The sequence below is a fragment of the Microcebus murinus genome, chromosome 1 (assembly GCF_040939455.1).
Source record: "Microcebus murinus isolate Inina chromosome 1, M.murinus_Inina_mat1.0, whole genome shotgun sequence".
Classification (NCBI taxonomy): Eukaryota; Metazoa; Chordata; class Mammalia; order Primates; family Cheirogaleidae; genus Microcebus; species Microcebus murinus.
Window position 1 is genome coordinate 11697000 of NC_134104.1, and position 27943 is coordinate 11724942.

The 27943-nt window shown below is 45.0% G+C and overlaps 2 protein-coding genes across 11 annotated transcripts in view; both read left to right on the plus strand.

The window, feature by feature from the left end:
• SYNJ1 (synaptojanin 1) overlaps nucleotides 1-7407 on the plus strand; it is an 86234-nt gene extending 78827 nt beyond the window's left edge. For 5 of the 10 annotated variants that reach the window (XM_012780889.3, XM_012780895.3, XM_012780899.3 and 2 more), the window contains one exon: nucleotides 4349-7407. In XM_012780889.3, coding sequence (XP_012636343.2) covers nucleotides 4349-5161 — 813 coding nt within the window. In that variant the 3' untranslated portion in view covers nucleotides 5162-7407. Of the gene's footprint in view, nucleotides 1-2065; nucleotides 2093-4348 lie in introns of those variants that run through there. The other 5 variants (XM_012780901.3, XM_012780906.3, XM_012780905.2 and 2 more) reach the window with 4 other exon arrangements.
• Nucleotides 7408-9639: 2232 nt separating this feature from the next.
• On the plus strand, nucleotides 9640-19604 carry CFAP298 (cilia and flagella associated protein 298). The gene is made up of 7 exons (XM_012780908.3): nucleotides 9640-10074; nucleotides 12292-12459; nucleotides 13526-13593; nucleotides 16726-16884; nucleotides 18010-18141; nucleotides 18905-19000; nucleotides 19292-19604. The coding sequence occupies exons 1-7, from the start codon at nucleotides 9936-9938 to the stop codon at nucleotides 19400-19402; spliced, it is 873 nt and encodes a 290-aa protein (XP_012636362.1). The 5' UTR covers nucleotides 9640-9935; the 3' UTR covers nucleotides 19403-19604.
• Nucleotides 19605-27943: the final 8339 nt, after the last annotated feature.

Consider the following 27943-nt stretch of genomic DNA (forward strand, 5'->3'; position numbering starts at 1 on the left):
TCATTAGATTATTAGTCACATTTATAAAAGCTGAAGGATATATAATAGAGAAAAATAAAATATTCTCTTAAGCTGATTAATATCAAAAAGTATTCTACATTTTTTCAGTTCAGAAAATTGAGGATGATGAAGATATTTTATAGTGGTAGAAATTTTTCAAGAGTAAATGTCCACTATTCTTTTCTCTCTGCCAATCTGCTTTTAGTGAATCATGGATTTTTCTTCTCATTTTCTTGTAGCGTATTTTATTTTTTAAAATGTAATTGGAGGCGAAAAAACTTTCAAACTAGCCACTTCAAGCTTTTTATTACTATTTTAGGACATCCATTTTATATTAGAAGTATATCATAATTCATAAAACTCTATAATGGTTTAAGAATATGAATGTAGATTCTCTGAAAAACTTCAGGAAGAGCAAACTGTTATTAAGTAAGGTTGCAGTTGTCATAAAGTCCTCTTATGACAAACAGTACTACAGCATGAATATGTCAATGATTGCCAAACGGCATTTTCTGAGATGATTTTCAATTGTTTTGATTTCTGTTTTTCATTGAAATGAGTATAGTGATTTGCTGGCCACAGCATGTGCTCTGTGTGTGGCCTGGTAGCTTGTGTTCTTAAATCTTGTCAAAGTTCATCAAAAAGACAAAGATGTTTGTTTTAAATTCTAAAATTTCTTCTTGCCTCAGTCATTGATATCAAACTCCACTGAACGTTATATACACAGACACCCTTTCTTTTTTGGAGGGAGGGGGTCTTGTTTCTGTGTAGATTGTTTTTGTGAAAGATCACAAAGTGGTTACAGTTTCCTGCAGGGAATGCACAATCCTAGGGGGCCAGGGCCAGGTGGGAGGTGAGGAGGAAGCTTTTTACCTTTTTGTACCTTTTGACTTTTGAACCATAAGAATAATACCTATTCAGAAAATAAATTTTAAATTCTCTGAAGTAGCTATAAATTGAAAAATATACAAGATTTTCAAACCTGACAAGGGTGAGATTTTTAAATATGACAAATTTGATATTTTGGTAATGGCATGAAATAGTTTTAGAATTGCACAGTCATTTTTACAAGTCTTTATTAATCTTGTCCCAAATCTATAAGGCATTTAACACTTACAAACATACATGACCCAGATTTACTTTTTATTATTTAAATGTTCTTTATAATTCTATATAGAAAAGATTATTTTAATTTGAATGATTGTATAACATATCATATATCCTTTACAAAGTAGAAAAATGCCTGACTTACCTGTCTGGCTTCCAGCATCTTAGTTATCTGGTTATCAGCTAAGAACTAGAAGTAGGGAAATCCAACAGGAAGTAAAGTAAGACAACTCAGTGCCATCGTATTGACATGATAGTTGATGGTGAGGGAAGAGACCAGGTAGAAAATCTCAGCATTCTAGATCCATTTACTGGACACTGTCTTGATGCTCTCAAAGTCCTGTGCATCAACTCTGGCACTGGATAAGAGAGTAGAAACAGGTTTATACTTAGATGTCCAGGGCTGTTGTAACCTCCAGTAAATGGAGGCTGGAAGTCCGAGATCAGGGTGCCAGCATGGTTGAGTTCTGGTGAGGGCTGTCTTCTTGGCTTGCTGACAGCCACCTTCTCACTGTGTGCTCATGTGGTCATTCCTCAGTGCATGTGCCTGGAGGGAGCACACGTATGCACCCCCGTGCACATTCCCTGGTATCTTTTCTCATAAAGGCACTAATCCCATAATGGTGAACCCACCCTTATGACCTCATCTGACCCTAATAGCCTCCTAATGGCCCCACCTCCAAATACCATAACACTGGGGCTTAGCTAAGCTTCAACATATGAATTTTTGAGGAGGACACAAACATTCATAAGTTTGGACCTTAATTCAACAGAACTATAAAAAGAATTGGAATTGTCTTTTGAACTTAAGCTACAACCCGGAAGTATTGCTGCTCTTGGATTCTGTATGTAATGTAGAACTAAAAGTATTTTGTTGACTGAATTGTTAGGGTTTCTGGTTAATCTCGGATTGTCCTCCTAACTCTTTCCTTTGATGTCTGTGTTTCCTTTCTCAAAGCAGGAGCAACCATCAGGGTAACAGGTATCTGATTATTTATCAATCTTACATGTGCTTTTCATCTGTCTTAGCATATTAGATGTATGAAGCTTTTGCTTCATACATCTAAAGTCTCACCCATTTTTAAAACCACATATCCACATTAATAAATTCTATTATCATACCATAAAACCTGCTTTTTCTTTTTCTTTTTAGTATTTTGGATTTTAGGAAACATTTTAGTTGTTCTTGCTAATGCTTTACCATATTTTGCTTCATTTTTTATGAAAATTAACAAAACTAAAAAGTATAACTTCAAAAGGTAAGCTTTAGGTAATATGAAAGCCTATTTGGCAAAACCAAATTGGTTCTTGGTTTTAATAATGGCATAATTACATAAACACAAAATTAAATTTTTTTTTTAGTTTTCTTTTGGGAAATATTTTTTAAATAGTTTTAATAGCAGGATTCTGTTTGGTAAGGAAGAATTGATGGTTTAGAAAGATATAAATTAATATTATAACAAGATTATTTAAAGGTCCTTCCAACACCTTTCTCTGTGAAAATACCACCAATTTTAATGTTGTCATGACAAGTCCTGCTTAGATTACAAATCAATTCTAATGTAATAAATGGTGATGTGGCTTTCATTGTAATTTCAAGTCTGATTGGGAAAAATGCTGCTTCTATCACATTAACTTATTTTGAAATAAAAATTGTTCTTATGTATGAAAATAAAGAGATTTAAATGTATAGCATTTACTTGACCAGGTGCCTACTATTCTAAGCTGTGCAGAACATAAAATTCTCCTTTCCTATATAATGTGTTTGTTGTGGACTGTTTTATCTGCCATAGGAGAATTTGGTCCCAGACCCAATCAAATATTTCCATTTATCTTATTCATAAATAATCCAAAGATAATATAGAGTTAATCCAAAGATAATATAGAGTTAATATTGATAATATAGAGTTAATTATAATTTTTTTTTTTTTAAGAGACAGGGTCTCGCTCTGCCACCTAGGCAGGCACTCAGTGGTGTGATCATGGCTCAGTTTAGGCTGGAACTCCTGGGATCAAGTGAACCTCCTGCCCCCAAGCCTCCCAAACAGCTAGAACTATAAGCATGCTGCACCACTGTACCTGGCCAAATTTTTAAATTATTTTTTTTGTAGAGACTGGGGTTTCACTCTGTTGCCCAGGCTAGTCTTCAACTCCTGGCCTTAGGTGATTCTCCCACCTCAGCCTCCCAGAGTGCTAGGATTACAAGTGTGAGCCACCGCACCCAGCCTAAGCAATTGTTATCTTTGGTTATTAATAGCATGTATATTTTGGAATATTTTTCACAAGATAAGGAAGGTCAGTTAAGAAAAGTTGTCACATTATTCAGAGTTGTTTATTCCATAAAGGAGAACTTAAAAGGCAAAGAACTAGGCTGGGTACTGTGGCTCATGCCTGTAATCTTAGCACTCTGGGAGGCCGAGGTAGGAGGATTGCCTGAGCTCAGGAGTTTGAGACCAGCCTGAGCAGGCGTGAGACCTCATCTCTAATAAAAGTAGAGAAATTTAACTGGGTATGGTGGCAGAGGCCTTAGTCCCAGCTTACTCAGGAGGCTGAAGCAGGAGAATCACTTGAGCTCAGGAGTTGGAGGTTGCAGCAAGCTATGATGATGCCACTGCACTCTACCCAGGGTGACAGAGGAAGACTCTGTCTCAAAAAAGGTGGGCAAAGAACTCTAAAACTTCATTTTTCCAAGTAGAAAAGGGAAAGATTCTTCAGTTTATGAATACAAATGTACTAATAAAATTAATTTTTTATCTATAAAGTTGCATTTCCATAGTAACATTAAGTGAAAATATATTTAAAAGAACAATGAAACCACATCATCATCATACTTGGGTGTTGGAAGTTTATATAGATTTAGCATAAGTTCTAAATATGGTCTTAAGTTCATGTTAAAATTTGATAGAACTAGACATGAACAAATATGTTAATTCTGTAGAGTTCTCTTTCTTACCCTTTCAAAATTTGCTTGAATGAAATAAACTCTAATTTCTTAGGGATCTAAAAAATAGATTTAAGAAAAGGATTTATTTAGTAAGAAGTTTTTAAAGAAAAAGATTTTAGTTATTTCATTTCATTTTACTTAAACTTCCAGAGTAATAAACTACACAAAAACTGCTTTTTAGTTTCTAAATTTGTGTACTTGCTCCCCCCAAAAGAAGAATAATTGAGACAGGAAGGATAGGGAGTATTAAGAGTAAATATAAACTGATTATTCAGTATTCTCTGTTTTGTTTTCCAGGTAAAAACAAATGGAGTCTCCGGTGTCAAAGGAGAATCAGCATTAAAGGGTGACCCATTTGAAGATCTATCACTTAATCTGCTTGCTGTATCAAAGGCTCAGCTATCTGTTCAAATGTCACCTGTTTTAACCCCAAACCCAAAGAGGTTGATTCAGTTGCCTTCTGCAACACAAAGTAATGTTAATACTTTGAGTTCTGTAAGCTGCATGCCAACAATGCCTCCAATTCCAGCTCGGAGTAAATCCCAGGAAAATATGCGAAGTTCTTCAAACCCATTTATTACCAGCTTGACCAGCACTGATCCTTTCAGTGACAGGACTGCTACTCCTGGAAACCCATTTAGAACTGAATCTCAAGAATTAGAGGCAACTTCATGGTTCTCCAAAGAAGAGCCTGTTACGAACAGTCCTTTCCCTTCTCTGAAGCCTCTTCGTCATAATAAAAGCAAGCCTGCATCGTCACTTGATGACTTTAAGGACAGTTTTGATCTGCAGGGCCAGTCTGCAGTAAAAATTAGCAACCCAAAAGGATGGGTAACCTTCGAGGAAGAAGAGGACTTTGGTATGAAAGGGAAATCAAAGTCAGCTTGTCCAGACTTACTGGCTAATCAACCACGTTCATTTTCTGGCTCCAACGTGACATTGGATGATGACTGGAATAAAGATACAAATGTTTCTTTCTGTGTGTTGCCATCAAGAAGACCACCTCCACCTCCTGTCCCTGTGCTCCCACCTGGCACTAGCCCTCCAGTAGATCCTTTCACAACCTTGGCATCTAAGGCATCACCCACGCTAGACTTTACAGAAAGATAATGTCATATGATAGAAAACAGTTGGTTTTTTTGTTTTGTTTTGTTTTTATAGTTTTGGCAGGGTAGAGCCAAAAGAATTGGGCATTAGTTATTCATTATGTGCAATAATATGTAATTGTTAAGTGCACTGATATCTTCATGAAATACCACTATTTGATGTATACAGAGTTGGAATATGTGTATATCAGAAATAAGGAAAAATCCTCATTATTAACTGGAGTTTTGGTGTGTTTCTCTTCAGATGAATAGGAGACAGTAGTAGCCATAAAAAGTGTTTAAAACTATTTTAGCAAATAGTCTTTATTCAGAAATTTTTTGTCAGTCTTCTCTGAAGAATCTCAAAAAGCCCATGCAACTTTTAGCTGACATTACCGTCAGTCCTTTCGTACTTGTTAACAATTGGTATTTATGAGTATTTACCAAAGAGCTGCCAAAGTTATAGTGAAAGAGTTTTGAAAGGCATTGCTTTATTCAAAAGTATGTGTGTATGTATGCATATACATATATACACATTTACATGTTTATAAAACTCATAATTTAAATTCTAGGATATCAGTCAGACCAAATTTTACCTAAAAGTTCTAACAAAGTCCTCTTTTCAATATCTTCTTACCAAAAGATGGCTGCAAATGTAATTTGAACACTTCATTAATTTTATTTCCAACAAGAATAATTTCACTACATAACTGGCATTTTCTACCCTTGCACACCCTTCAGATACACACAATCTTGTTACTTTCCACTCTAGCACCTCCATATGCTTTTCTCTGGGAGGAGGTTCAAAATATGCTGGAAGCAGCGTATTTTGTGGTCGTTATCATATGGATGGATATTCTAGCCCTCTCCAAAAAGCACTAAAGCCTTATATGCAAGGAAGGCACAGACCACCAAGTTAAGTGAGAAATATTAGAGCTAATTGTACTCGTTTCTCTGTGTACATTCAGGTACATGGTGGCCGTTTCCCTCCCACACTTTTCTTTTTGCTGCTTTTGCTTTGGATCCTTGCTTTTAGCAGGGAAAGCAGCCATCTTCAGAGTGCTTTGAATTGAGGATATACCCAGTGCGTGTTCTCTCCCCCCTTAGGAGGCTACATAAACACATCTATGATGCTGCTTTAAGTTTTTAGAGGCTATACCTCAAATTAGCTGTGGATTTTGTCTCCTGCACTGCCAATATGCAACTGATCCTGCTTTTATTAATTTTATGAAGAAGTACACAGAATTTTTACAGAATGTAGTATTTTGATATCATTAAGTAAACCAATCAGAAAACAACTTGAGCAATAGTTGTTTTGTCAGTTTAAGTTAAAAACATCTATACCCATGAAGACTTACATTAATGTTCCTTTTATATAAAGAGTTGTATATTTCCACCTAAATTCCTATGTCCACATTTAACCTTTAAAGATGTGCATTGAGGAAATATCAAAAAATAGAGTTCATGGCTAAGAGTAAGTAAAAGGTAAAAGCACAGCAAACTGCATTGCACTAACATAAAGCAAATATATTAGGAAAACACTTTTCTAAAAGCTCAAATGTTATCAAAATACTATATTTATAGAAGTAATCCTCTCTGTTAACAGCCAGTATTTGCTGTTAGAAATAACTCCTGTGAGTTTTATATTGTGCTTTTTGGAGGTTCTAATCATTTCAGCAGTAGTATCTTTTAAACAGCAGTATTACTATAAGCAGTATGCTTCAAAATGTGAATTAACTTGTTGAAATCGTGGCTTTAACATCTATGTGACTAGTGTATACAGTATTTGCTCTCCATTAGCAAAATAATTTGTTGTTAGGTAAACTTCACTAGTGCAAATTGCAGTTCTGTGAGCAATGTTTCCTATTGAATATATACTACTGTCTAAAGTATACATATCAGCAGCAGCTCAGCCTTTATCAGGAAAATTATATTTGGCAAGTTGCTGAAAATGCACAGAGTTATGAAAGTTAAAGGTATGCTGCAAATAACTAGCCATTATTCTGTGTATTATTAAATATTTAGCAGTTCTGTTAAAAGCAGAGCAGAAGTTAGACACTAAGGATCTCTTTGTGAATTCTTTGTTCTCTATAGTAGATTGCTGTTTATATGTAAGAATTTTATTGCTTATGTGGCATACAATATTTATAACTATATACTTTATAGAAGTACAGTATTAAAGTCAGTGATATACAGACATGTACATATCCTGTGAAATGTGCTGTCGTGTGAAATAAATATACCTGTCTTTACTGTGCTGACTTCTTCGCTCAAAAGAGAAGAATTTTTCTTAGCCATTTTCCTTGTACTTTATATACACAAGTTCAGTGACATTTGGGGAAAATAGGTTAACTGTGTTGCCAAATCAGGCATTTTAATTCAAGACTTTATTTTTATAGATTTCATTTTTCCATACAGTGCTTACTCTAAAAGTTAGAAGAAAGATTTTCTGAGTTTACTAATCATCATTAGAAAGCCCATGCAGTTATTCCATGAAAGGCCCTCAATCAGAATCATGTTGGCTTGAAAATAACACATGAAGCATGAAAGTTGAATTTGTGACCCACATCAGAAGAAAAAACTGGGGGTCCGAGGGGAATTAGGACACAAATAGCCAGACCAAAAAAGGGACTGGCTAAAAAGACCCAATTAAGAAGCCAAGGCTAGTGATTTCTGAGTACTGCCTTTTTCAGACCTCTATGACTGATACTCAAAACAACTTTGATTCTTAAATAGTTGAATTGTGTTCATTAATCTTTGATTAAGAAGTTACAGGATAATAGTCTTTTTAAAATGTTTAAGATAATTGTAATAGATTTATGTGTAGTTGTAAGAAATAATTCAGAGAGATCCCATGTACCCTTTATCCATTTCCCCAGTGGTAACATCTTGCAAAACTACAGTCCTATAGCACAACCAGGACATTAATATCAGCTAATTTTTTCTATTTTTTGTGGAGATGGGGTCTCTTGCTCAGGCTGGTCTTAAACTCCTGGTCCCCAGTGATCTTCCTGCACTGGCTTCCCAAAGTGCTAGGATTATAGGCAAAAGCCATGATGCTCAGCCAGTGGTGACAAATTTAAAGATACTGCAAGAGCTTAATCTGTGGTTTTCCACCAGATGATTAATAAGCTACATATTTAAACAAAATTTGATAGTACATGGGTTTTTATTCAATGGTTGTCTGCAGTTCTCATATTAAAAATTATGTCCACAGGCCCTGTAATACATAAGTTTGTGGACAAGTGGTTCTCTTTACCTTCTTTTAATAAGTTGGCTTGATGAGTACAGAATTGGATTCAGGAGAAACGGGATGACCGTATGGCCAGCAGTCAGGAGCTAAAAGAACACAGTAGACTGCTTCTTCCTGGGGAGATACTTGCCAGTCAGACCAACACTGCCTGTTTCAGGATCTGCGCGATCAGTACCTCAACAGTACTAGAGATAACCCATCTTCCCCTCTTCCTGGACTCCATCACCCTTCTATCCACTGTCATTCAATATGAAGCCCTAGATTGGCTTTGGGCTTTTCCAGGCCTACAGTTACTCCCTGGGATGCAGTTTCAATGGAGAGGACCAACATTCCAAAGTTTTGGCAACAGGAAGCAGCAGATGCTTGTTATAGTCCAATCACTTCGTATTCTTGCCCCCTACCAAGAACAAAAAGATAACCATGGGTAGAGGCCTTGCACTATCTTGCTTAGCTAGCGCCCAGTTACTCAGTGCAAATATTAACCACCCCTTAAGGCACTCCCTGACCATCCAACCTAAACAGTCAATCACCATGTTTAGTTTTCTTTATACCTGCATTTGAACTTGTTTTGTTCATCTATTTTTGTTTTATCTTTGTCACACTTAAATATAAGATTCATGGGAGCAGTGACTCTGGATCTGGGGCCCCGAGAAAAAACAGCGCCTGGCCCCAATTGCCTTCCAGAAAGAAATTGTTAGACAATGGCTGGCTGGATGTTTGGGGGAGGGTCGCCCTTGCAACAGCCGCTACCCTACATATGTCAATCCCAACCAGCCTCTATGAAGAAGTGCGGGAACTCGCTCTGGTCCCTGGGTTCTGAAAACTAGACCAGCAAGAACAGCGAGGAGCAACGAAACACCCACTCAGCTCGGCTCTGCCAAACACCTTCAGACCGGAAGCGACGAGGCGTTCCCGGAAGTGGAGACTGCTGGAGGCGGAAATGACGCTAGGATTTGGAGCAGCTGTAAGGAGGCGGGTTCGGGCGGGCTGCTGTGGAACTGTGGGTCTGTGGTGCTCACCAGCCCACGCACTCCGGACCTAGCAGTCCCCACCTCGGTCCACCCGTCTCCCTGGCTGGGATCTGGGGCCCCAGGCGAGTCGACTGGGCGACCCGCGCTCCCCTCCAGTTTCTCGATTTGAGAGTTGCCCCAACAGCCACTTCCGGGAGCGGGGTCCGCGAATCAGCTCCGCCAGTGCGCGGGGATCAGCCGCCCTCTCAGACTGTGTGCTCGTTGCCCGGGCAGCAGCTACGTAGGGGAAGGGACTGCTGGGTCTCCGCACACGCCAGGTTCCCCACCCTCGGGAATCTTGCGCTGGCGGCCCCTCTGACTCTGTGTTTAATCGTTGCTGCTGGCAACAACCATTTCCGGAAGGGACCACCGACTGCCCACCCGCACCGCGGGCGCCCGAGCCCCGAGGTTCCGGCCTCTACGCGGCGGTTAGTGCGTCGCCGCCGTTCGCCCCTCCGGCTGACCTCGGCCGGCCGGGCCCGCGGGCCGCGCATCCCGGCGTTTTCTCGCAGCTCCAGCGCCTCAGCCGGGCCACCATGGTTCTGCTGCACGTGAAGCGAGGCGACGAGAGCCAGTTCCTGCTGCAGGCGCCTGGGAACACCGAGCTGGAGGAGCTCTCGGTGCAGGTGGCCCGCGTCTACAACGGGCGGCTCAAAGTGCAGCGCCTCTGCTCAGGTGCGACCCGCGGGCGGCTCGGGCGGGCCCGGGAGGGATGGAGAAACGGGGCGCTCTGGGATGGAGGAAGATAGGCAGGCTAGGGCGAGGGGTCAGGTTTGTGAAGGTTGAGAAAGACTGGCAGCAGCCCAGGTTGAGATGGGACACCGGGGTCAAGCGGAGATGAATAAAGAACCAGAGAAAGTAGGGTCGGTCTGGCACTCCTGGCTCGGAGGAGGTGGGCAGCGGGCGAGGCCAAGTGTGCCCAAATGTGTCTCGGAGCCAGGATTTGGGGTGCTGTGAGGCCCCAGTAGGGAGCCGAAAGACCGGGCTGGAGAGCAGACGCGGTGCACTTGAACAAGCGTGAGTGGTGGGATGAGAACTGGGTGGGTTTTTAAAGGGCGAATTCCCTATTCGCCTTTTAAAGGCTTCCGAGATGAAGCAGTTTCTGCTTTGGAACTGCCCTTCAAAGGCGAGAAAACAGGGAGAAAGCCTTGGAGTTCCTTTCCCCACTGCTGAAGACGCGAGCCTGTTTCTCTGGTTACGAGGCTGCAGTCGCCCTTCTTTCATCCTCGCCAGAGCACCGCTGTCCAGTCCCTGTTCGTGCTGTCCAATAGGTATCCACTAGCCACCTGTGGCTGCTGAGCATTCGAAATGTGGCTACTGCGACCAAGCAATGGAATTTCAAAATTTTATGTTATTTGAATTGATTTAATTAGTGCAGTTAGTACCTTCTGAATTAGCACAGCTCTCAAACTTGACCTGATGGTACTCCACGTGTCATCTGGGAAGTTATTGAGTGTTTATATATGTACGCACAGATACATTAAATATATAAATTTTATAAATATATATAATAAATGATATATTCCTTATGTGATTAAGTTACATAAATATGTGATTTTTGCACCAAACATGGAGAACTTAAGGGTCATGGCCTCTTCATGGAGCATGTAGATGGTTTAACTGTGCTTGCAAAACAAACTCAATATTAAATGTTTTTCTAAGCTGGGTGTGGTGAGTGTACCTATAGTCCCAGCTACTGGGCAGGCTCAATAATCACTTGAGCCCAGGAGTTGGAGCCCAGCCTGGGCAACATAATAGCTAGACCTCACCTCTATTTAAAAAAAGGAAGAAGAAGAAGAAAAGTTGTTTAAAACTTAAAGCATTTGAGGAGAAAAGAAACTCAGCTTCTTTTTCGATAACATTATAGATTGGAAATGTGCCAACTGTTAAGAGTCTTGTTAGTGAACTTAGAATCCATTGATGTATTTTATAGTTGGCAGTGTCAACTGTGACTCAAGCACCAGTGCTCAGCCTTGGGAAGACAATAGGAGTAAGATCAGCCCCTTGCCCCCCACTTGCTTAGATTGTGGTGAGAAGAAAGACAATAAACATCCCATTCAGTTACACCGTTTGTTCTACAGTATTGTATGTTACAGGTTGCATGATATCTTCGCCCAGTGTTATGGGATCACTTAGATTCATGGGCCTCCTTCACGGGAAGGAAGGGAGGTAGGGAAAGAGGAAGGGAGAAAGGAAGGCAGGCAAGATTAAAATGTGGATTGGTTTTGGGGTAAATATATATGGATTAGGAAAAATGCAAAGCCATGCATTTGAGTAGTGAATCTGATACTAGAAAATCAAAGCCCTGTCCTGTCTCCTACTTGCAAGGGCTGGGAGCTGCCCTAAATCCTCCCCATTGATTTATATAAATTATTTGTGAAGTTTTCATATAAAGTATTAGCTGTGTCAACTGAGCAAGCCTTAGAATATACAGCTGTAAGTTAAGGAAGATGGAGGTATTAGTAACTGTCCTGTCTGCCATACAAGGTTAAATTAAATGAGATCATCTAAGGGAACACTTGGAAAACTGTAAAACCCAGTATGAATATGTGTTCAGGCTTTCAGTGAGTGTTGATCTTGTACCTCCTGAACTCCAGGAAGTACAACATAGGATGAAGGATTAGAGCACGGAATTTATAGCCAGACTGACCGGAACAGGGGGCAAGTTCCTAAGTTCTCTGTGCTTCTGTTGACTGAGGATGAATTGGTGACTCTTTTCCAGGGACCAGGACAGATCTGGCACATAGCAAGTGGTGTATAAGTGTTTGGTCAATAAAATAGGGAGCCGATGGACAGGACCCCTGACTCCTGGGAGCTTCCATTCCAGTGGGGTGTAAGGTGTCATGGTGGTGATTATCATACCTAATTGTCTAACTTTCCCTTCTTTTTAAGAAATGGAAGAATTAGCAGAACATGGCGTATTTCTCCCTCCTAACATGCAAGGACTGACTGATGACCAGATTGAAGAATTGAAGTTGAAGGATGAATGGGGTGAAAAATGTATACCCAGTGGGGGTTCAGTGTTTAAAAAGGACGACGTTGGACGACGGAATGGGCAAGGTAAGCGACCATTTCTCTCGCTTGTGCATGCACATGCCTGAATATACCAGTAAGTATGAAAGCAATTCTTTAAAATTAAAATTTGGTCTCAGTATTTCTGTACAAAATTATAAAACACTGTGCTGTGTAGCCCTTGTGGTGAAAATCTAATCCATGATAAATTAGAGGCATAAAGGAAGTGTCTGTCTTCCTGCTCTTACTAAGTTGCAGCTCACTTATAAATATATTAGATGAACTTGATGAAATGACCATTTTTGTAAATCAAAAATGGTTGAGTAATTGGCAATTTTATATGGTTCAGCCTAATTATTTTTGGCGGGCACTTGTTGAAAATGTATTCAAAGTTGTGTTTGGTTATTGTTTGCAGATGTTGCAGTTGCTTTAGACACTCTGTGAGGGGGGTGGGAACGTCAGCACTGAGTCTCCACTGGGTCAAGGCCATGCCTGACTCTGGGGCAAAGCACTTCAGTGAACACTGGCAGAACACTGAAGAAATTCTTCTCTGTTCAGTATATGGTTGATCACGTGGAATTGGAAGGAAGAAAGGATAATCCTTTTTGATGACATATCCTTTTTAACCTGCATTAAAAGCTCCATGTAAAAAACTATAATTCATTGTCTCTAAAACACTGTTAGGAGTAGAAGAAATAAAACCAGTATGCCTGCAAGGCCTTCGCAAGCTCAAAAATATATTTTTTAAAATATCAGGGATAATAGGAATTCTTAGTATTATTTCCTTTGAATTGTAACCTGAAAAGTGCTTGTCTCACATGTCTTTCATACCTAAACTCATTCTCAATCTGGAGAAGTCTTTGCTTTTCAGAAGGAATTATATCAATGAAAAAAAATAATATCTCACATAAACCAGTTAACTGTTCATTATTCATCTCTAAACCAGTATATTCTTAAATTAACCATTTCTATTCTAATATAAAATTATATTAATATTTTCAATGTCTAATTAATATTGTTATTTATTATGAATAAGATAAAAGATATTGAGATATTTAAGAAGAGTTTTAAAGAGGCTGTATATTTAATGCCGTCTCTCTCCCTATTTTTATAGCTCCAAATGAAAAAATGAAACAAGTTTTAAAGAAGACTATAGAAGAAGCCAAAGCAATAATATCTAAGGTTAGCTTTTTAAAATGATGCTCTAAAGCTTGTCTTCTGAGATAGAAACTCCAATTATGGCTTATCTCTCAGTCTTTTCTTTCCCTTTTTCCTCCTTTCTCTTCTTTTCCTTTTTTTCCCCCCTTTTCTTTTCCTTTCTTTCCCTTTCCCTTTCCTTCCCTTTCTTTTCACCTTCCAGAGTTAAAGCAAAGAAGTATGTTTGGAGTGGGCCTTAGCTTTCCCTTTTCCTAATTGCGACAGTATCTAAAATGCTCCCACTTCTCATGGGCAGACACATACTTTTTCAGCTGTGTAAACAGAGGTTCACGTGTACCACAAATATGAATTGATGCATGTTTATTTCGTTTCTTTTACCTTTTTGAAGAACTTAAGAAAGCTAAGTAGAGGATATTTGAATATCGTGGCCATAGAATAGCTCTACATATACTTTATTAACATTGTAATATATGTTTAATATAAAGAAGTTTGTTGTCATTGTCCTAAGTGTTTATACAAAAAGTATTTCATAGAGGGAGAAGCATAGATTATACCATCGCTATGCAGATAATGTGCATCTACAGGAAAAGAATTGAAGGATCTTTAAAGAATTGGCATTTGTGACTTACTTTTATTTATGTGTTGGTGACGTTGATTATTACCACCGTCATCTGCAAGTTTTCTGGTTTGACAGTTGCTTTTTCTCCTGCTCTTCCTGGCTTGCATGGCAAAACTGTTACTGCCAAAGCAATATTTCCCGAACTCTTCAAGCTCTTCACTAAGCTTTTAAGGGCCTCAGGAAAGGCTGCCCCTCTGTGTCTGCAAATATAGTCAAGCTGCTGTGAAGCCCTGCAGGAAAAGCCTTGGTTCAATCCAGTGTTTGCAAAATGCATTTGACCACAACAGTTTTTTAAAAAGTATTAATAATAACTGCTAATATCTAGTCACATCAGCACATCAGAACGTGGTAAGAGAACAGTGGCCTGGACATGGTTCTGCACTTCGCCCCCCACACTTTCTGCTGTGGAAATCTTTCCCTTGTTGTATCACGTCTTCCCTCTGCCCATGTACTTCTCAGTGTGCCTTCCTTTGGCCTTCTTTCTCCCTCAGCATTTGTTTCTGTCCTGCCAAGTGCAGATTCCAGCCCCTGCAGATAACTCTCAAACTTCTGTCCTCTACCCATGACATCTTCCTTAATTGCAACCTGAATTTCCAGCTGGTTCCGAGATGGTTCTACCTGAACATCCAGCCAACACTTCGGGGTCACGCTCGGTCTTGTTTCCACACTCTTCTGGTTTCCACACTCCTCTCCCTCTGTATTCGCCACCTAAGAACAAGCACGTCCTGCGTGCTTTTCTTTTTCCAGTACCAGAACCACCAGTGTCTTGGTTCTATAGGCCGAACCCTCAGTGCCATCTTCAACACTTCCCACTCCGTCACCCATGTGCCTTAAGTTCAGTCCATCTGCCCTGTGATGCCTCGAAAATCCACCTCCTCCTCCCACTTCCACAGCCACCACTTTATTTAAAGCCCTCCTATGGCCTTTTGTATTCCAGCACCAACTGTGTCAGCCTATACTTCAACTCAGTTCTGACACTAACCACCCTGAGTTAGCCCAGACCCCACAGGTTAAAGGCAAAGACCTTCAATTCTGACACAATTACCTGGAGAAGCCACAAGATGCCATCAGATGCCACAAGTTTTTGTTTTGTTTTGTTTTTCCTACCCACTCCACCCTGTTTTGTTTTTTTGAGACAAGAGTTTCGCTCTATTGTGAGCAGGCTAGAGTGCCATAGCATCAACCTAGCTCACTGCAACCTCAAACTCCTGGGCTCAAGCAATCCTTCTGCGTCAGCCTCCCGAGTAGCTGGGACTACAGGCATGTGCCACCATGCCCGGCTATTTTTTCTATTTTGAGTAGAGATGAAGTCTCGCTCTTGCTGAGGCTGGTCTCGAACTCCTGACCTTAAGCCATCCTCTTGCCTCTGCTTCCCAGAGTGCTAGGATTACAGGCGTGAGCCACCGCGCCCGGCCTCAGATCCCACAAGGTAAAGGGCAAGGTCATCAGCAGGACTCCTCTTACTTCAGATACCAGCCACAAGTGGGCTCCTCAGGCTGCCCATACTTCTATCATACCTGGCCGCAATTTGGGGCTTCCCATGACGCCCCTCTTCAGGTTCAGTCATTCACTAGAGGGACTCAGAACTCACAGGAAGCATATGCTTATGATTACAGTTTTATTGTAAAGGGTACCCCAAGAGCAGCCAGATGGAAGAGACACATGGGGGGACTGGGGTGCAGAGCTCCATGCCCTCACCTCGTGGAGTCCAGTCATGTCATCAGCACATCAATGTGTTCACCGTCCAGGAAGCTCCACTGAGCCTTCATGTCCTGAATTTTTATGGAGGTTTTGTTAAGTAGGTGTGACTGATTAAATCACCAGCCAAGTGACTGAGCTCCGTCTCTAGCCCCTTCCCCTCCTTGGAGGTGGTGGGGGGTGAGGCTGGTACTTCCACCCACTGATCATGTGCCCAGTCTTCCTGGCCTGGCCAGCCGCTTCCTTGTGCAAGCCATGGGTTACCACGTTAGCACAAACTCAGGTATGGTGAAAAGGGACTCATTGTAAATAACAAAAGACACTCCTGTCACACAGGAAATGCCACAGGTTTTTGAAGCTGTGTGCCAGGAACGGATTACAGAGACAGATATATTCTCTGTTATGTCCACCTTCTTCTGTGCTCTCCAGAGCCTTCTGCCTGGCCTCCCTCCGACTAGGTCTGTTCCACACCCGCTGCAAGCTGACTCTCCCAGCCTTACCACTCCTTCCCAGAAAGCCAGTCACTGCCCACGGCCGACGGTGAACGTGAACTCCTCAGCCCGGCTTTCGTGGCCAAAAACAAACTCCAGCCTACGCTGCCAGCCCTGCCTTCCCCTTCTGCCCCACGCCGAGGGGGCTGTTGATAGTCTGCTCTATAATACAGACCACAGGGTAGCAGGCTTGGCGCCTGAAATCAATGGCAGTTACTTTGGAGAAGAACCATTGGATTCCTTTTTGTTGCCTGCGCAGTGTCTGGCAAGGGTCTGGCACGAGAACGTGATGGGTGAGTGGGACGTTGGTCAGCTGCGTTGTAGGTAACGGTGGCTGCCCGCTTTCAGAAACAAGTGGAAGCCAGCGTCTGCGTCACTATGGAGATGGTGAAAGACGCCTTGGACCAGCTTCGAGGGGCAGTGATGATTGTTTATCCCATGGGGTTGCCACCCTACGATCCCATCCGGATGGAATTTGAAAATAAAGAAGATTTGTCAGGAACTCAGGTATGGGGTTTGGGGCACTCTGGAAGGTGAGTTCATGTCCCCCAAAGCCCTCGGGATTTGCCTCCCCTCTGATGGATGCAGCTTTTATCTGTCGGCACAGCTTTCCGTCCTTGCCATGCTGCGCTTCCGAGCAGAGTTCTGAGTTCAGGACAGGACCCCGAGTGTGCTCCACCGGGTTGAGGGGTTTGGCCTCCACATGGAGAGACTGTGGAGTGGGGCCGTGTGTGGGGCCGGCGTCGGGAGTCACTGCAGACATTTCCACTTTCTTTGGCTGCTGGGAAGCCAGACACATTATTTGTTCCTATTTCTACCCAAATATCGATCCCTTTGCATGGATATTTGTGCTCTTAGTCTTACCCCTTGCTTTGTGTTATTTTCTTACCTTTATATTCCATATTTCTTTGTTTTTCTCACTTATTGCTTATCCTATTGGACAGTTTTTCTCTAAGGCATCGTAAATAGGCGGACTATGCAGAAGCAAAAAACAGGCCCATTCTGACTCTGTTAAGCAGGAGCTGGGCACAGTGGCTCATGTCTATAATCCTAGCACTTTGGGAGGCTGAGGTGGGAGGATTGCTTGAGGCCAGGAGTTCAAGACCAGCCTGAGCAACATGGCAAGACCCCATCTCTACAAAAATTTTTTTAAAAATTACCTGGGCATGGTGGCATGCACCTGTAGTCCCAGCTACTCGAGAGGCCAAGGCAGGAGGATCAGTTGAGCCTAGGAGTTTGAAGCTGCAGTGAGCTATGACATCACTGTACTGTAGCCCAGGTGACAGAGTGAGACCCTGTCTCAAAAAAACAAAACAAACAGAAACAACTCAGCAGGCTATCACTATTCTTTCCTGATAGTAACCTACAAATCCATCTAACAGGGATCTTATGTTATGGACGAGGGTGCAGGTGACAGGACACTCCCCATTTCCTGGAGTAAGAGGTTAACTGAGTCAGGGCATGTGGTGAAACTTACAGAGAAGGCCCTAAAATCAGCAAGGACTTTGGCTTTGTGGCCTCCCATGGGAGGCATGGGGAGAGAGCAGGGGGCCGAAGCCTGTCCCCTGTCCCCTGCCAGGCTCTGCTCCTGGGGTGTGGCTCCTTAAACCTGGTCCTTACGATTGGCCCCAGGCAGGACTCAATGTGATTAAAGAGTCGGAGGCACAGCTGTGGTGGGCGGCCAAGGAGCTGAGAAGAACGAAGAAGCTTGCAGACTACGTGGGCAAAAATGAAAAGACCAAAATAATCGTCAAGATTCAGCAAGTACGTACTTTTAACATGTCAGTATTTTTTGTTATTTGCCTTCAAACTGATAAAAATTTGCAGTGAATCTGAAAGATTTAAACTACTTGTGCAACCTACTATTTTGATCCTATTGGCTTGGGCTTAAACTAAAAATACCCTCTTTACGCACACCAGCAAGAACTGGAAGGAAACATGGATCCATTGGCAATATCTGGAGTTTGTTTTCTTTTGTGAGGGAAAGAATATGCCACGTTGACGTCAACCTTAAAAATATAGCCACAAGTAAATAAATATGTTTCTTGAAATGAAAAGTACAGCCCAGAGCACTGATCCAAGTTTTTTCAAGCTGCTGATGCTCTGTAAATGAGGAGGAAGGGTGGGTTAGAGGCCTTTGAAGGGTGTCGTCACATCGAGCTGTCTTCCTGCAAGGCCGCCTTGGTTTTATGCGTGCTCGTAAGTCATTACGTCGTAGCTTTGGGGAAACCAGGCCCTCCACCATTATGTACAGCCTGTGGCTCTGGGCACCTTCTTCCCTCACTGGAGCTGCAGTGGCTGACATGGGAATGGCCGTGACAGCGATGGCATCTGGTCTCCATCCAGAGCTCAGGGCCGCTCAACACCAAGGCCTCCCTTGGTGACTCACTCTGGGTGATCAGATGTGGATGACTTGTTCATCTTTAGCAGTTGGCAAAGGCAATTATAAAACATTCACTGTCACTTCCGAGATTGTCACTACAAGAACACCTTAATCCACAATTTGCTCTCGCACTAATCTTTTCAGAGGGGACAGGGAGCTCCAGCCCGGGAACCTATTATTAGCAGCGAGGATCAGAAGCAGCTGATGCTGTATTATCACAGGAGACAAGAGGAACTCAAGGTACCCGGTGACAGATGGGCCTTCCACAGAGCTGGCACCCAGGGCGTAGCGTACCCTGCATGTCTTACCTGGGGCAGGTGGGCGGTGATGAGTTCTGCAGGATGGGGTGGGGAGGCGCTTTCTGGAGCTTCCATCTGTTGAGGGCTGTTGGGCCCTGCCAGGTGTCCTGGACGTGTCCTGCTTTTGGGCGGCCCAGAGCAGGGAGGTCAGCCATGGCTTTTTTCTTCAATCTCTTTATGTGTGAAACAGTCTCCTGAAATGCCTTCCTGAATAAAATGTATTTATTTCCAGAGACTGGAAGAAAATGATGACGACACCTGTTTAAATTCTCCATGGGCAGATAACACTGCTTTGAAAAGACATTTTCATGGGGTAAAAGACATCAAGTGGAGACCAAGATGAAGTTCACCAGTTGATGAAGCTTTCAAAAATAATTAGCTCACCTTCCTTTTAGGCAAAGGTATTATAATAATAAAAAGGACACCCCACTACCCTGTATAAAAGATGTTGAGATTTCTATTTTTCTTAGTTTTCTCTTAGCTTGAATTTTCAGAATAGTTATTCAAGGTTTTAGAACTTAATAAATACATCCTCAAAAGAAAAATGTGTAACTTAATTTTTGTTTTGGGACAGCTATTTAGTATCTCAGGGTTTTCTTCAATAAAATACTAAAAGTTTGATTACAAACTTTTTCTTCTTCCTGATGCCTTTGTTTTTTATATTCTCATGGCAACTTGGAGGAAATCTGAAGGACCTTTTCCTTAGCAAGTCCAGTGCTTGATATAACACTTCACTGCCAGTGACCACTAGAGGCCGCTGTGCAGCCACCCAGCCTGCCGTTCTCTTCTGGCTCTGTTGGTGGAGTATTTAAAGCCAAACTCTCAACCTTATTTGAGAGACTCCTGTGATCCCGCTGAAGAATCTGTGGCCAGACATCCGCCAGCCTCGAAGGTGAAGTTCACCTCCTGGTTGATGCCTTTCTGGCCCTGCCTTCCAGGAGTAAGGGCTACACCTGTGAGGTAAGTTGAGTGGCCAAACTCATCTAACCTTGACACTTAAATTCTTCTGTGGTTGCTCAGCTTCTCCCGTCTCCTTCATCAGAATAGATCCTGAAAATGAATTCGGACCCCGGTAAAGTGCAGCCATCCCTGTGGACGGCAGAGTCTGACTCCAGGCTCAGCTTCCGGCTGTCAGCGTGCGGAGGTTCGCCCCCAGGGGACGGATGGTGTCAGACGTGGGCTCAGGGACCATCCTCTGGACGCCCTGGACCTATGGTCCTGACTGGATGTGTTAGGACACCTTTGATTCCAAACACTCCCACTCCTCATCCCCGTAAACCATTCAGGTAGCCTACAAGCCCTGACAGCTCAGCATCTGAAGGTCGCCTCCCAGATGGCCCGTGGCAACCAGAAGGGGCCTAGGAATTTCCTCACGCTTGTCTTAGTGTCTAGGATCCCATTCCCCTAGTTAGCGAGAAAGGAGTGTGCTCGCCCTGAGGGAAAGTGAGGGACACGGGCATTTCCCCTGCCTGGTGCCCGAGCTGCCACCAGCCTGCACAGAGGAGCCACGGGAGCGAGGGCAGGTGGCACGGGGGCAGTGTCCCCCTGCTGAGGGGCACCCTTTCCCGGGGCCGGGATCCCAGACTTAATCACAGAACAGCATTTTCTAAAGTGGGCTGTGGCTGACTGTGCCTTACTCTTGTGGTTGATTGTCAAATTTTGTAAAACCAAATTTGCATCGTTTTCATTTTTGCTTTGATTATCATTTTAAATGTCTCCGTGAATAGTTTTTGGCTTTGGATGATATAAAATTTGCAATAAGATCCTATGATTTTATTTAACGAGCATCCTTTGTCGGTGTTCAGTTTATGTGCGTTAAAATGCTTGTAAGAGAAAGTTATTGAAACCACGTGATCACAGTAGATCTTTTTAAGCACCACTCCTTCCGTTTCATTAGGAATTCTTACTGACTCAGTGGGGTCTGGATGCTCTAAGTGGCTGTTACACTTGTTCTCTTGCTTCACATAATCAGCACAACTTCCTAGCCAAAGAGTCTCTCACTTGTGAGTGAAGAGGTCGCTAGGTTGCCGGGACCACGCTACGTTACTGAGTGCTCATGTAAACAGGACAAGCCTCTCCCGGCCCTTCCCTGAGCTGGATCTGTTTAGACGCAGCAGGTCTTTGGGGTGTGAGCAGGTGAGAAGTCCTGCTCAAGCCGTCCACATGGAAGGGGAGGCAGGCGGCCCCCGGCGCCCGCTCTGCTCACCGCGCTGCGTGTTAATTCACTTTGCATCCACCCGCTGATTCATCCAGGTCACGTAGCTAGTGAAGGTTGGGACAAGGGGTCACACCCAGGACTTCCCAAGAAACCACTTTATCTCAGAAGTCATCAGCTTAGGTATGTGGTCTGGAGTTCCTTTCTTTCTTCGTCGGTACTACTTTGGATCCATGTCAAAAGGAAGCGAGGTGCCTGTTGTGTGCACGGTGCCCATCTGGGTCTGCGGTTTTGTCCTTTGACAGAACTTGTCTTCTTGCATGATTATTTCATGGAGACCAGGAATGCTAGTAATAAAATTTGACACCACCTAAAACCCTTTTGAACGGCCAACTGACAGCATCGGGCAGTTTTTCTGTCACAAGATGACCCCGTTCCTTGGCAACTGCTCTGTGAAGAATGTGCCATCTAGCCTGAAAGGAACCACCGCGTGCTCGGGGCGCGGTAGCCGGGAGGGGGTCTGAGCTCTGCCAAATTCTCTGCCAGAGCCTCAGCAACCACCCCCTCGGAGAGGTGACGAGGGGACTGCTCACGCTCCGATTGTCACAAGTTCCCAGGAGTCACCACTCCGCATTGCTGAACGTCCTGCTGGTCCCAGAGAGAGTTGAAGGAGAGACGTGGTTGATTCCCAGGAAAAGCTCAACACTAGACGTGATGATAGCAATGGCAGCTGGCGCTTATTGGGACCTTACTGTTTCCCAGGTGCTGGTGCTGAGCATTTTTTTACCTATGTTTTTTCATGTATACCTCGTAACAGCCAAATTAGGGGAAAACTACTATTGTTGTCATTTCATAAATTAGGAAACCAAAGCCCAGAAAGGTTAAATTGCTCAAGATGAAGCATCTCAAAATCACCTGCCCGCCCCACAGTCTCCCGTTAATATATAGTAAGTTTCTGCTTGTGCCTCGTGTAGTTATAAGCCACAAGCCAGTGAACAGCGACAAGTGCACATCTGTGATGGCCCAAACCAAGAGTGACTTCTCTGGAGAGGGCAGATGGCAGCCTTTGGTAAGTTTAACTACTGAACCAACAGTGACGATGTTATGGTTCCTAAGACTCGGCTTTGGTTCATCTTTTGGTCCACTCACGCTGCCGAAGCAGAACACCGTAGCCTACGTGGCTTATAAATGACAGATTTCCTCCTCACAGTTCCGGAGGCTGGGAAGTCCAAGATCAAAGCAGGGCAGACCCCCTATCTGGCGAGGGCTGCTTCCTCATTCAGACGCCTGTCTTTTCACTGTAACTACACGGCAGAAGGGACAAAAGGTGTCTCGTGTCCCTTTTGTAAAGGCACCAACGCCATTCACGAGGGCTTTACCCCCAGGCCCTAATCACCTCCCAGTGGCCCACCTCCTAATGCTACCATCTTTGGGGTTAGGTTTACATAAGAATGTGGGGGTGGACCCATCTCTCTATCACCTCTGGTGCAGAAGAAAGATCAAGGAGGTTTCCAACCTTTGCCACGAGCCACAGGAGGGGGCTTTCCCCTAGCACCCACCTCCCGTCCCCTGCCACCCAGCCTCCTCCATCTGTGGGTCAGGGCTCAGTGTGAACTGGGGTGCAGAGGTGCCTCAAACACAAAAGGCAAGTGCAAGAAGCAGGTGGTAAGGAAGAAAATGACTGAGCTGGGGCTTAGTCCCGAGTCTGGATTTAGGCTCTGCCACCTAAGAGCTGTGGGACACTAGGTAACTCTCCACTTTGCAGGCTTTAGTTTCCTCCTCTGTGCTGTGGGATAGTGACAGTGCCTGCTACATCCAGGTCATATGTGGCCACACAGACCAGAGACTCCGTCAGAGTAACTCCACGAGACAGGAGGCCCATTCTTGTCGTGGGGCAGGAAGATGAAGGCAGCTATTCCTGTTTGTCGCAGTTGAGGAAGTCGCCAAGTGCCCAAGTTCCTTCTGTCTTCCTGCCCCATCCTCCTTGGTTTGCAGCTTTCTTCCCCATGGTTGGAAATGGCCATTGTGCCTCCAAGCACCTGGCTGGTGTACCAGGCAGAGGCAGGACAGAGAAGGAACGAAAGGCAGGAGGCCACAATCTGGATACCACCTGTGTCTGTCATCTCCTAAAAGTATTCCTCGAAGCCCCATCCAGCAACTTTATATCACCTTGGCCCACACTGATCATTTTGTCCATGCTTGCTGTAAAGGAATATGAGTGGTTAGTGTCTTAGCTAGGTACACTGCTACCCTGAAAAAAAGTTAGGGTTCTGCTAGGCAGAAGGAAAGGGAGAATACATATTAGACTCCTGTCCCCAGACTGACCCTCGGGGCTGCTGAGAGGAGTGCCTGGGAGAACTTGCATGAAGCAAGACGAATGAGGAGTGGTGATCATAGCATATAACTTCGTCATTAATGCAATCAGTGGAGCCCCAAAACATCAACTGTATAAAAGGCAGGATTGTACCATTGTGACACTAATGAAAGGACCGGGAGAGACTGAGCAGCCAACTGGCTGAGCATTTCAGTGTCCAAATGCTGGATCCACATCTGTCCTGATCAAAACTGGGCTTTGGGCCCTCCAGTGGCGCGTGTCTGTTCAGGTCTCCATATTGATGGGGGTCGTTCTGGGTCTGGTGCCTGACTGCATCCATTTTCTTGCCCAGTGGAGGAGAATAGCTAGAAGCCTACCCGGAAGGCTGATCCTGCTTTCCCAGATGGGTCCCCAGTGTGCGTCACCCGGGCTCACACTCTACACAGGGAGAAGCTGAAGACTTTAGCCTGCTCCTGTTTGAGTAGGGCTGGGCTGCAGAATGGGTGCAGTCGGGTTTCGCCGCAGCAGGTAGCAGGTAGTAACGGCAGGAGCAGCAGCAGTGTTTCATCCCCCATGCTCCGGTCAGGGGGCGCAGCCTTACAGTTGGGAGGTGTAGTCACCACGTAGTCACCACGCCTGTCCCAGGTGAGCTAATTCCGAGGGACAGCAAACAACTCCCCTAGGAGGGTGCTCTTCAAATGCAAACCCATCCCTCCAGAGCCCTAGCCCCAACCACCTCCTTTATTGGGGTCTTGCACCCAAAACGCCATGTACCCCTAATCACCCCGGGGCCAGGTGCCAGACAGCTGGAGACAACTCTTGCTCCCTGCAGCCCCTGCCATTATCAAACTCACCAACCTTAAGCCTGCTTAGCCTGCTCACTCTGCCTCTCTCGTCCCTCCCTGTGGAATCCACGTCTCCCCTCTTTCCTTCTGCCTCCTGACCCACCCTGTGTGCCCCCAGTGAGCCCCCATGGCACGGTGTGCTCCCTGCCCTGGGATCTGTGACTGCCTTTCCAATAGCAGGCGCCTCCTGATCTATTCGCCTTGCCATACCTGAATGGTAATAAAGCCTACATTTTAAAACATGAGCACAGGCCAGGCGCAGCGGCTCATGCCTATAATCCTCGCACTCTGGGAGCCCAAGGTGGGTGGATTGCTCGAGGCCAGGGATTTGAAACCAATCTGAGCAAGAGAGAGACCCCATCTCTACTGTAAATAGAAAGAAATTAATTGGCCAACTAATATATATAGAGAAAAAATTGGCCTGGCATGGTGGCGCATGCCTGTAGTCCCAGCTACTTGGGAGGCTGAGGCAGGAGGATCACTTGAGCCCAGGATTTTGAGGTTGCTGTGAGCTAGGCTGACGCCATGGCACTCACTCTAGCCTGGGAAATAAAAGAGAGACTCTGTCTCAATAAATAAAAATAAAATATAAAATAAAACGTGAGCACAGCAACAAAACACAGGGGAGCACACGCAGTTCCTAGAACAGCTCAGGCAGGGGTCATTTCGGAGGCCGTGGGTGCAGGCCGTGGGTGCAGCCCCTAAGGCTGCTGGGTGCTGAGAGCACCCCTTCTTCTCCCGGACAGGGTGAAGGGGGCCTGCCCTTCCACAATGGCCTGTACCGAACCCCCCCTGCCCAGCGCCCCCAACCCAGCCCCCTAGTCAAGAAGCTGCAGTGCACTGACTGGACACCTCCCCTCCCGGAGTGTGGCCTGTCTGAACCCGAGCCTTAGGGACTGAGGGGACAGAAGCTGGAGGTGGGAATCTCAAAAGAAGTGGCCACAGCCTTCAAACCCAGATGCATTCTGGGCTCCGTGAAAGGAAGTTTGTTCCGTGAAAGGAAGTTTGATTAAAACCGTGGGAAATTTAGCCCTTCCTTGGATGCAAGCACAACCCGGCTACACATTAGCTCGAGATTTTGTTATTATGCGAACAAGTTTCCACAGCTGGAGACCAAGCAAAACCCTAACCGGAAGGACATGATGGCGGAATGAAACCAGAGGGCAGGGACTGGGCCCTCAGCTTTGGAGGACAGAACCTTCCAGGGCATTTGCTCCCAGGAAAGGGACCAAGGTGGGCAGCTGGGTGGGGTGCACTGCTAGACCCGAACCGAGAGCACACATGCAGCAGAATTCCAAAAACCAGAGTTCTGCCTTACCCTAGGGGCTAGTTACTCATCACCATTGAGGTCAAGCCCCCATCCAAGTGGCCGTCCTGCTGCCCTGCGCACGGGAAGTTTTCCAGCGCGGCCGGCCAGCACAGACACTGTTACTTGTGAGCTTGGACACAGCTCCTTCCATCCCTTAGCACGTGCTGTCCCTGCCTGGCCCCCACGTGGGTTCGCCGCGGCAGGCTCAGGGCACCCGGGCTCTCTGTGCAGCTCTCTCTTCTCCTGTCCGCGTCCAGGGATCTCTAGCCACCTCGGGCTCCCTGGACCCTCAGCTACATGTCCTCAACTCTGGGCCCCCCTGGGCCCACTGGGACGTGAGATCCCATTATTGTCTTCCTGCTCCCCACGCCCCAGCCAAATGACGTCCCTCGTCCCTCAGCTGCTATGCCGGTCCCAGTGCTGTGAGTGCCGCTGCCAGGTCCCCACGACCATGCCTTCCCTGGGGTTGCCCTTTGCCCAGTGGGAGTGGCCAGCTAAGCCACCGGTGCCTCGCAGCTACCGCGTGGCAGAGGCAGGATTGGAACCCGGGTCAACCGAAGCCAGCGCCACCCTCCACCACCCCATGCTGGCCGGCCTCGGCTCACACTTACAAGTCAACCTGTAAAAAAGAAACGACACCCCACACCTGGCCACTATGCAACGTGTTTTCAGGTTTGATGGAAATAGTACAGACACACACGCACGCACGCATGCACCTGCACCCGGACACATACATGATATGCATGTATGTGCATGATATGCACACATGCACAAGCACACACAGAGGCACATGCACACATGCACACAGACACGTGTGTTTTGTTTGTCCTGCTCACAGCTAACAATCCTGATGGGAGGAACAAGTGAGCAAACGGGAGGAGGAAAGCCCAGTGTGTGCAGCGCTGGTGTGGGGTGATTTCTGCCAGGGCGGGCACGTGGCGATGAGGGCTGGAATTTGAAGGCGTTGATGGATCCTGTCCTCCCTGCCCCCCCCCACTGCCTCCTGCGCGACAGCCGGATCTGTCTGTGCTCCTGCGAGCTGCCAGCAGGAAGAGTCGCGTGGGTTAAGGAGGGAGCAGGTGGGCTGGACCCTTCCAGAACCCGGCCGACCAGCCCGGTGTGTCTACAAGCACCACGTTCCCCTTTCTTTCTTCTCGGGTCACATTCCTGAGAGCACTGAATGTCAAAGTGACATTTCATAGTCCGGCCATCCAAGCGCAGAAAAGGGCACGATCCCGGGCTGCAAAGGTGTATTTTATATCCACGCACTTGACTTTCAAGACCCTGAATGAATTTTGCTGAAATAAATATTCACCTTTGGGTTTAGTCCAAGCGTGTGAAGTTTATTCTTCCTTTCTTTTAAAAAGAATATTAAAAGTGACTGAAAAGAGGGATTTAGAAAATGAATGGCTATTTTTCAACATGTCTTATAAAGTGAGAAGGAGCGAATGCGATATTATTTCTCAGAGAAACGGCTTTAAGGGAAATGAGATTTAGAATTTCGGGGCTGTTTATTGAAATGCGAGAGAAATGTCCTTGCAGGTCTCAGCAAAATGTCCTCACCGGCTTTGGAATTCAGACTTCAGCTGTCGGAAGGAGGTGGGAATTAGGGTGACCACACATCACAGATGGCCTGGGACTCCTACCCTGGTTTTAGCATGAAAACCCTCCATGCCCAGCAAACCCAGACGGTTGGTCGCTGTAGCTGAGATAGCAGCAGCTGTGAGAAGTGCTCGCAAAACTGCACACAACCCAGTTCAGGCGACCAGACTCTCCCATCCATGCGACTTCATGTCGCATCTACACGGCGAATTGTACACAACGCCAAATGCAGGCATTTGTGAGGGATCCAGAAATAACATCCTGTTTCCCACCCCACTTCTAAACTAACTGGCAACCACCTGTCACCTCCAGGACAGATAAAGCTGACAGTGGATGCCAGGGCTGAGGTGTGTGGCAGCAAAGGGCTTCGTTGGATCAGCCCCAGAATGAGCCGTGGGCAGCCGTGGCCGACTGCAGTCCTCTCTCCAGACTGTAAACCTCCATAAAGGCAGGGCTTTGCCTTTCTCATGCCAATGTTCCTGAATGCTGACTTCGCATGGTAACATTGCCTGGCCTGGTTCCTGACGCAGAGGAGCTCTTAATAAGTAGCTGCTGTACAGGAGGAAGCTGTCATGGTAAAAATGCAAAAAGGAGTATGTGTGCCTGTTTGTGCATGTATGTGCATGTGCACGTCTGTGTGCATGTGAGTGCATGTATGT

Excerpts from the sequence above, each read along its gene's own strand:
- CFAP298 (XM_012780908.3), top strand. The coding sequence starts at position 9,936 with ATGGTTCTGCTGCACGTGAAGCGAGGCGACGAGAGCCAGTTCCTGCTG. Across the intron at positions 16,885-18,009 it reads AAGATTTGTCAGGAACTCAG|GCAGGACTCAATGTGATTAA; the intron begins GTATGGGGTTTG and ends GATTGGCCCCAG. Across the intron at positions 19,001-19,291 it reads GGAGACAAGAGGAACTCAAG|AGACTGGAAGAAAATGATGA; the intron begins GTACCCGGTGAC and ends ATTTATTTCCAG.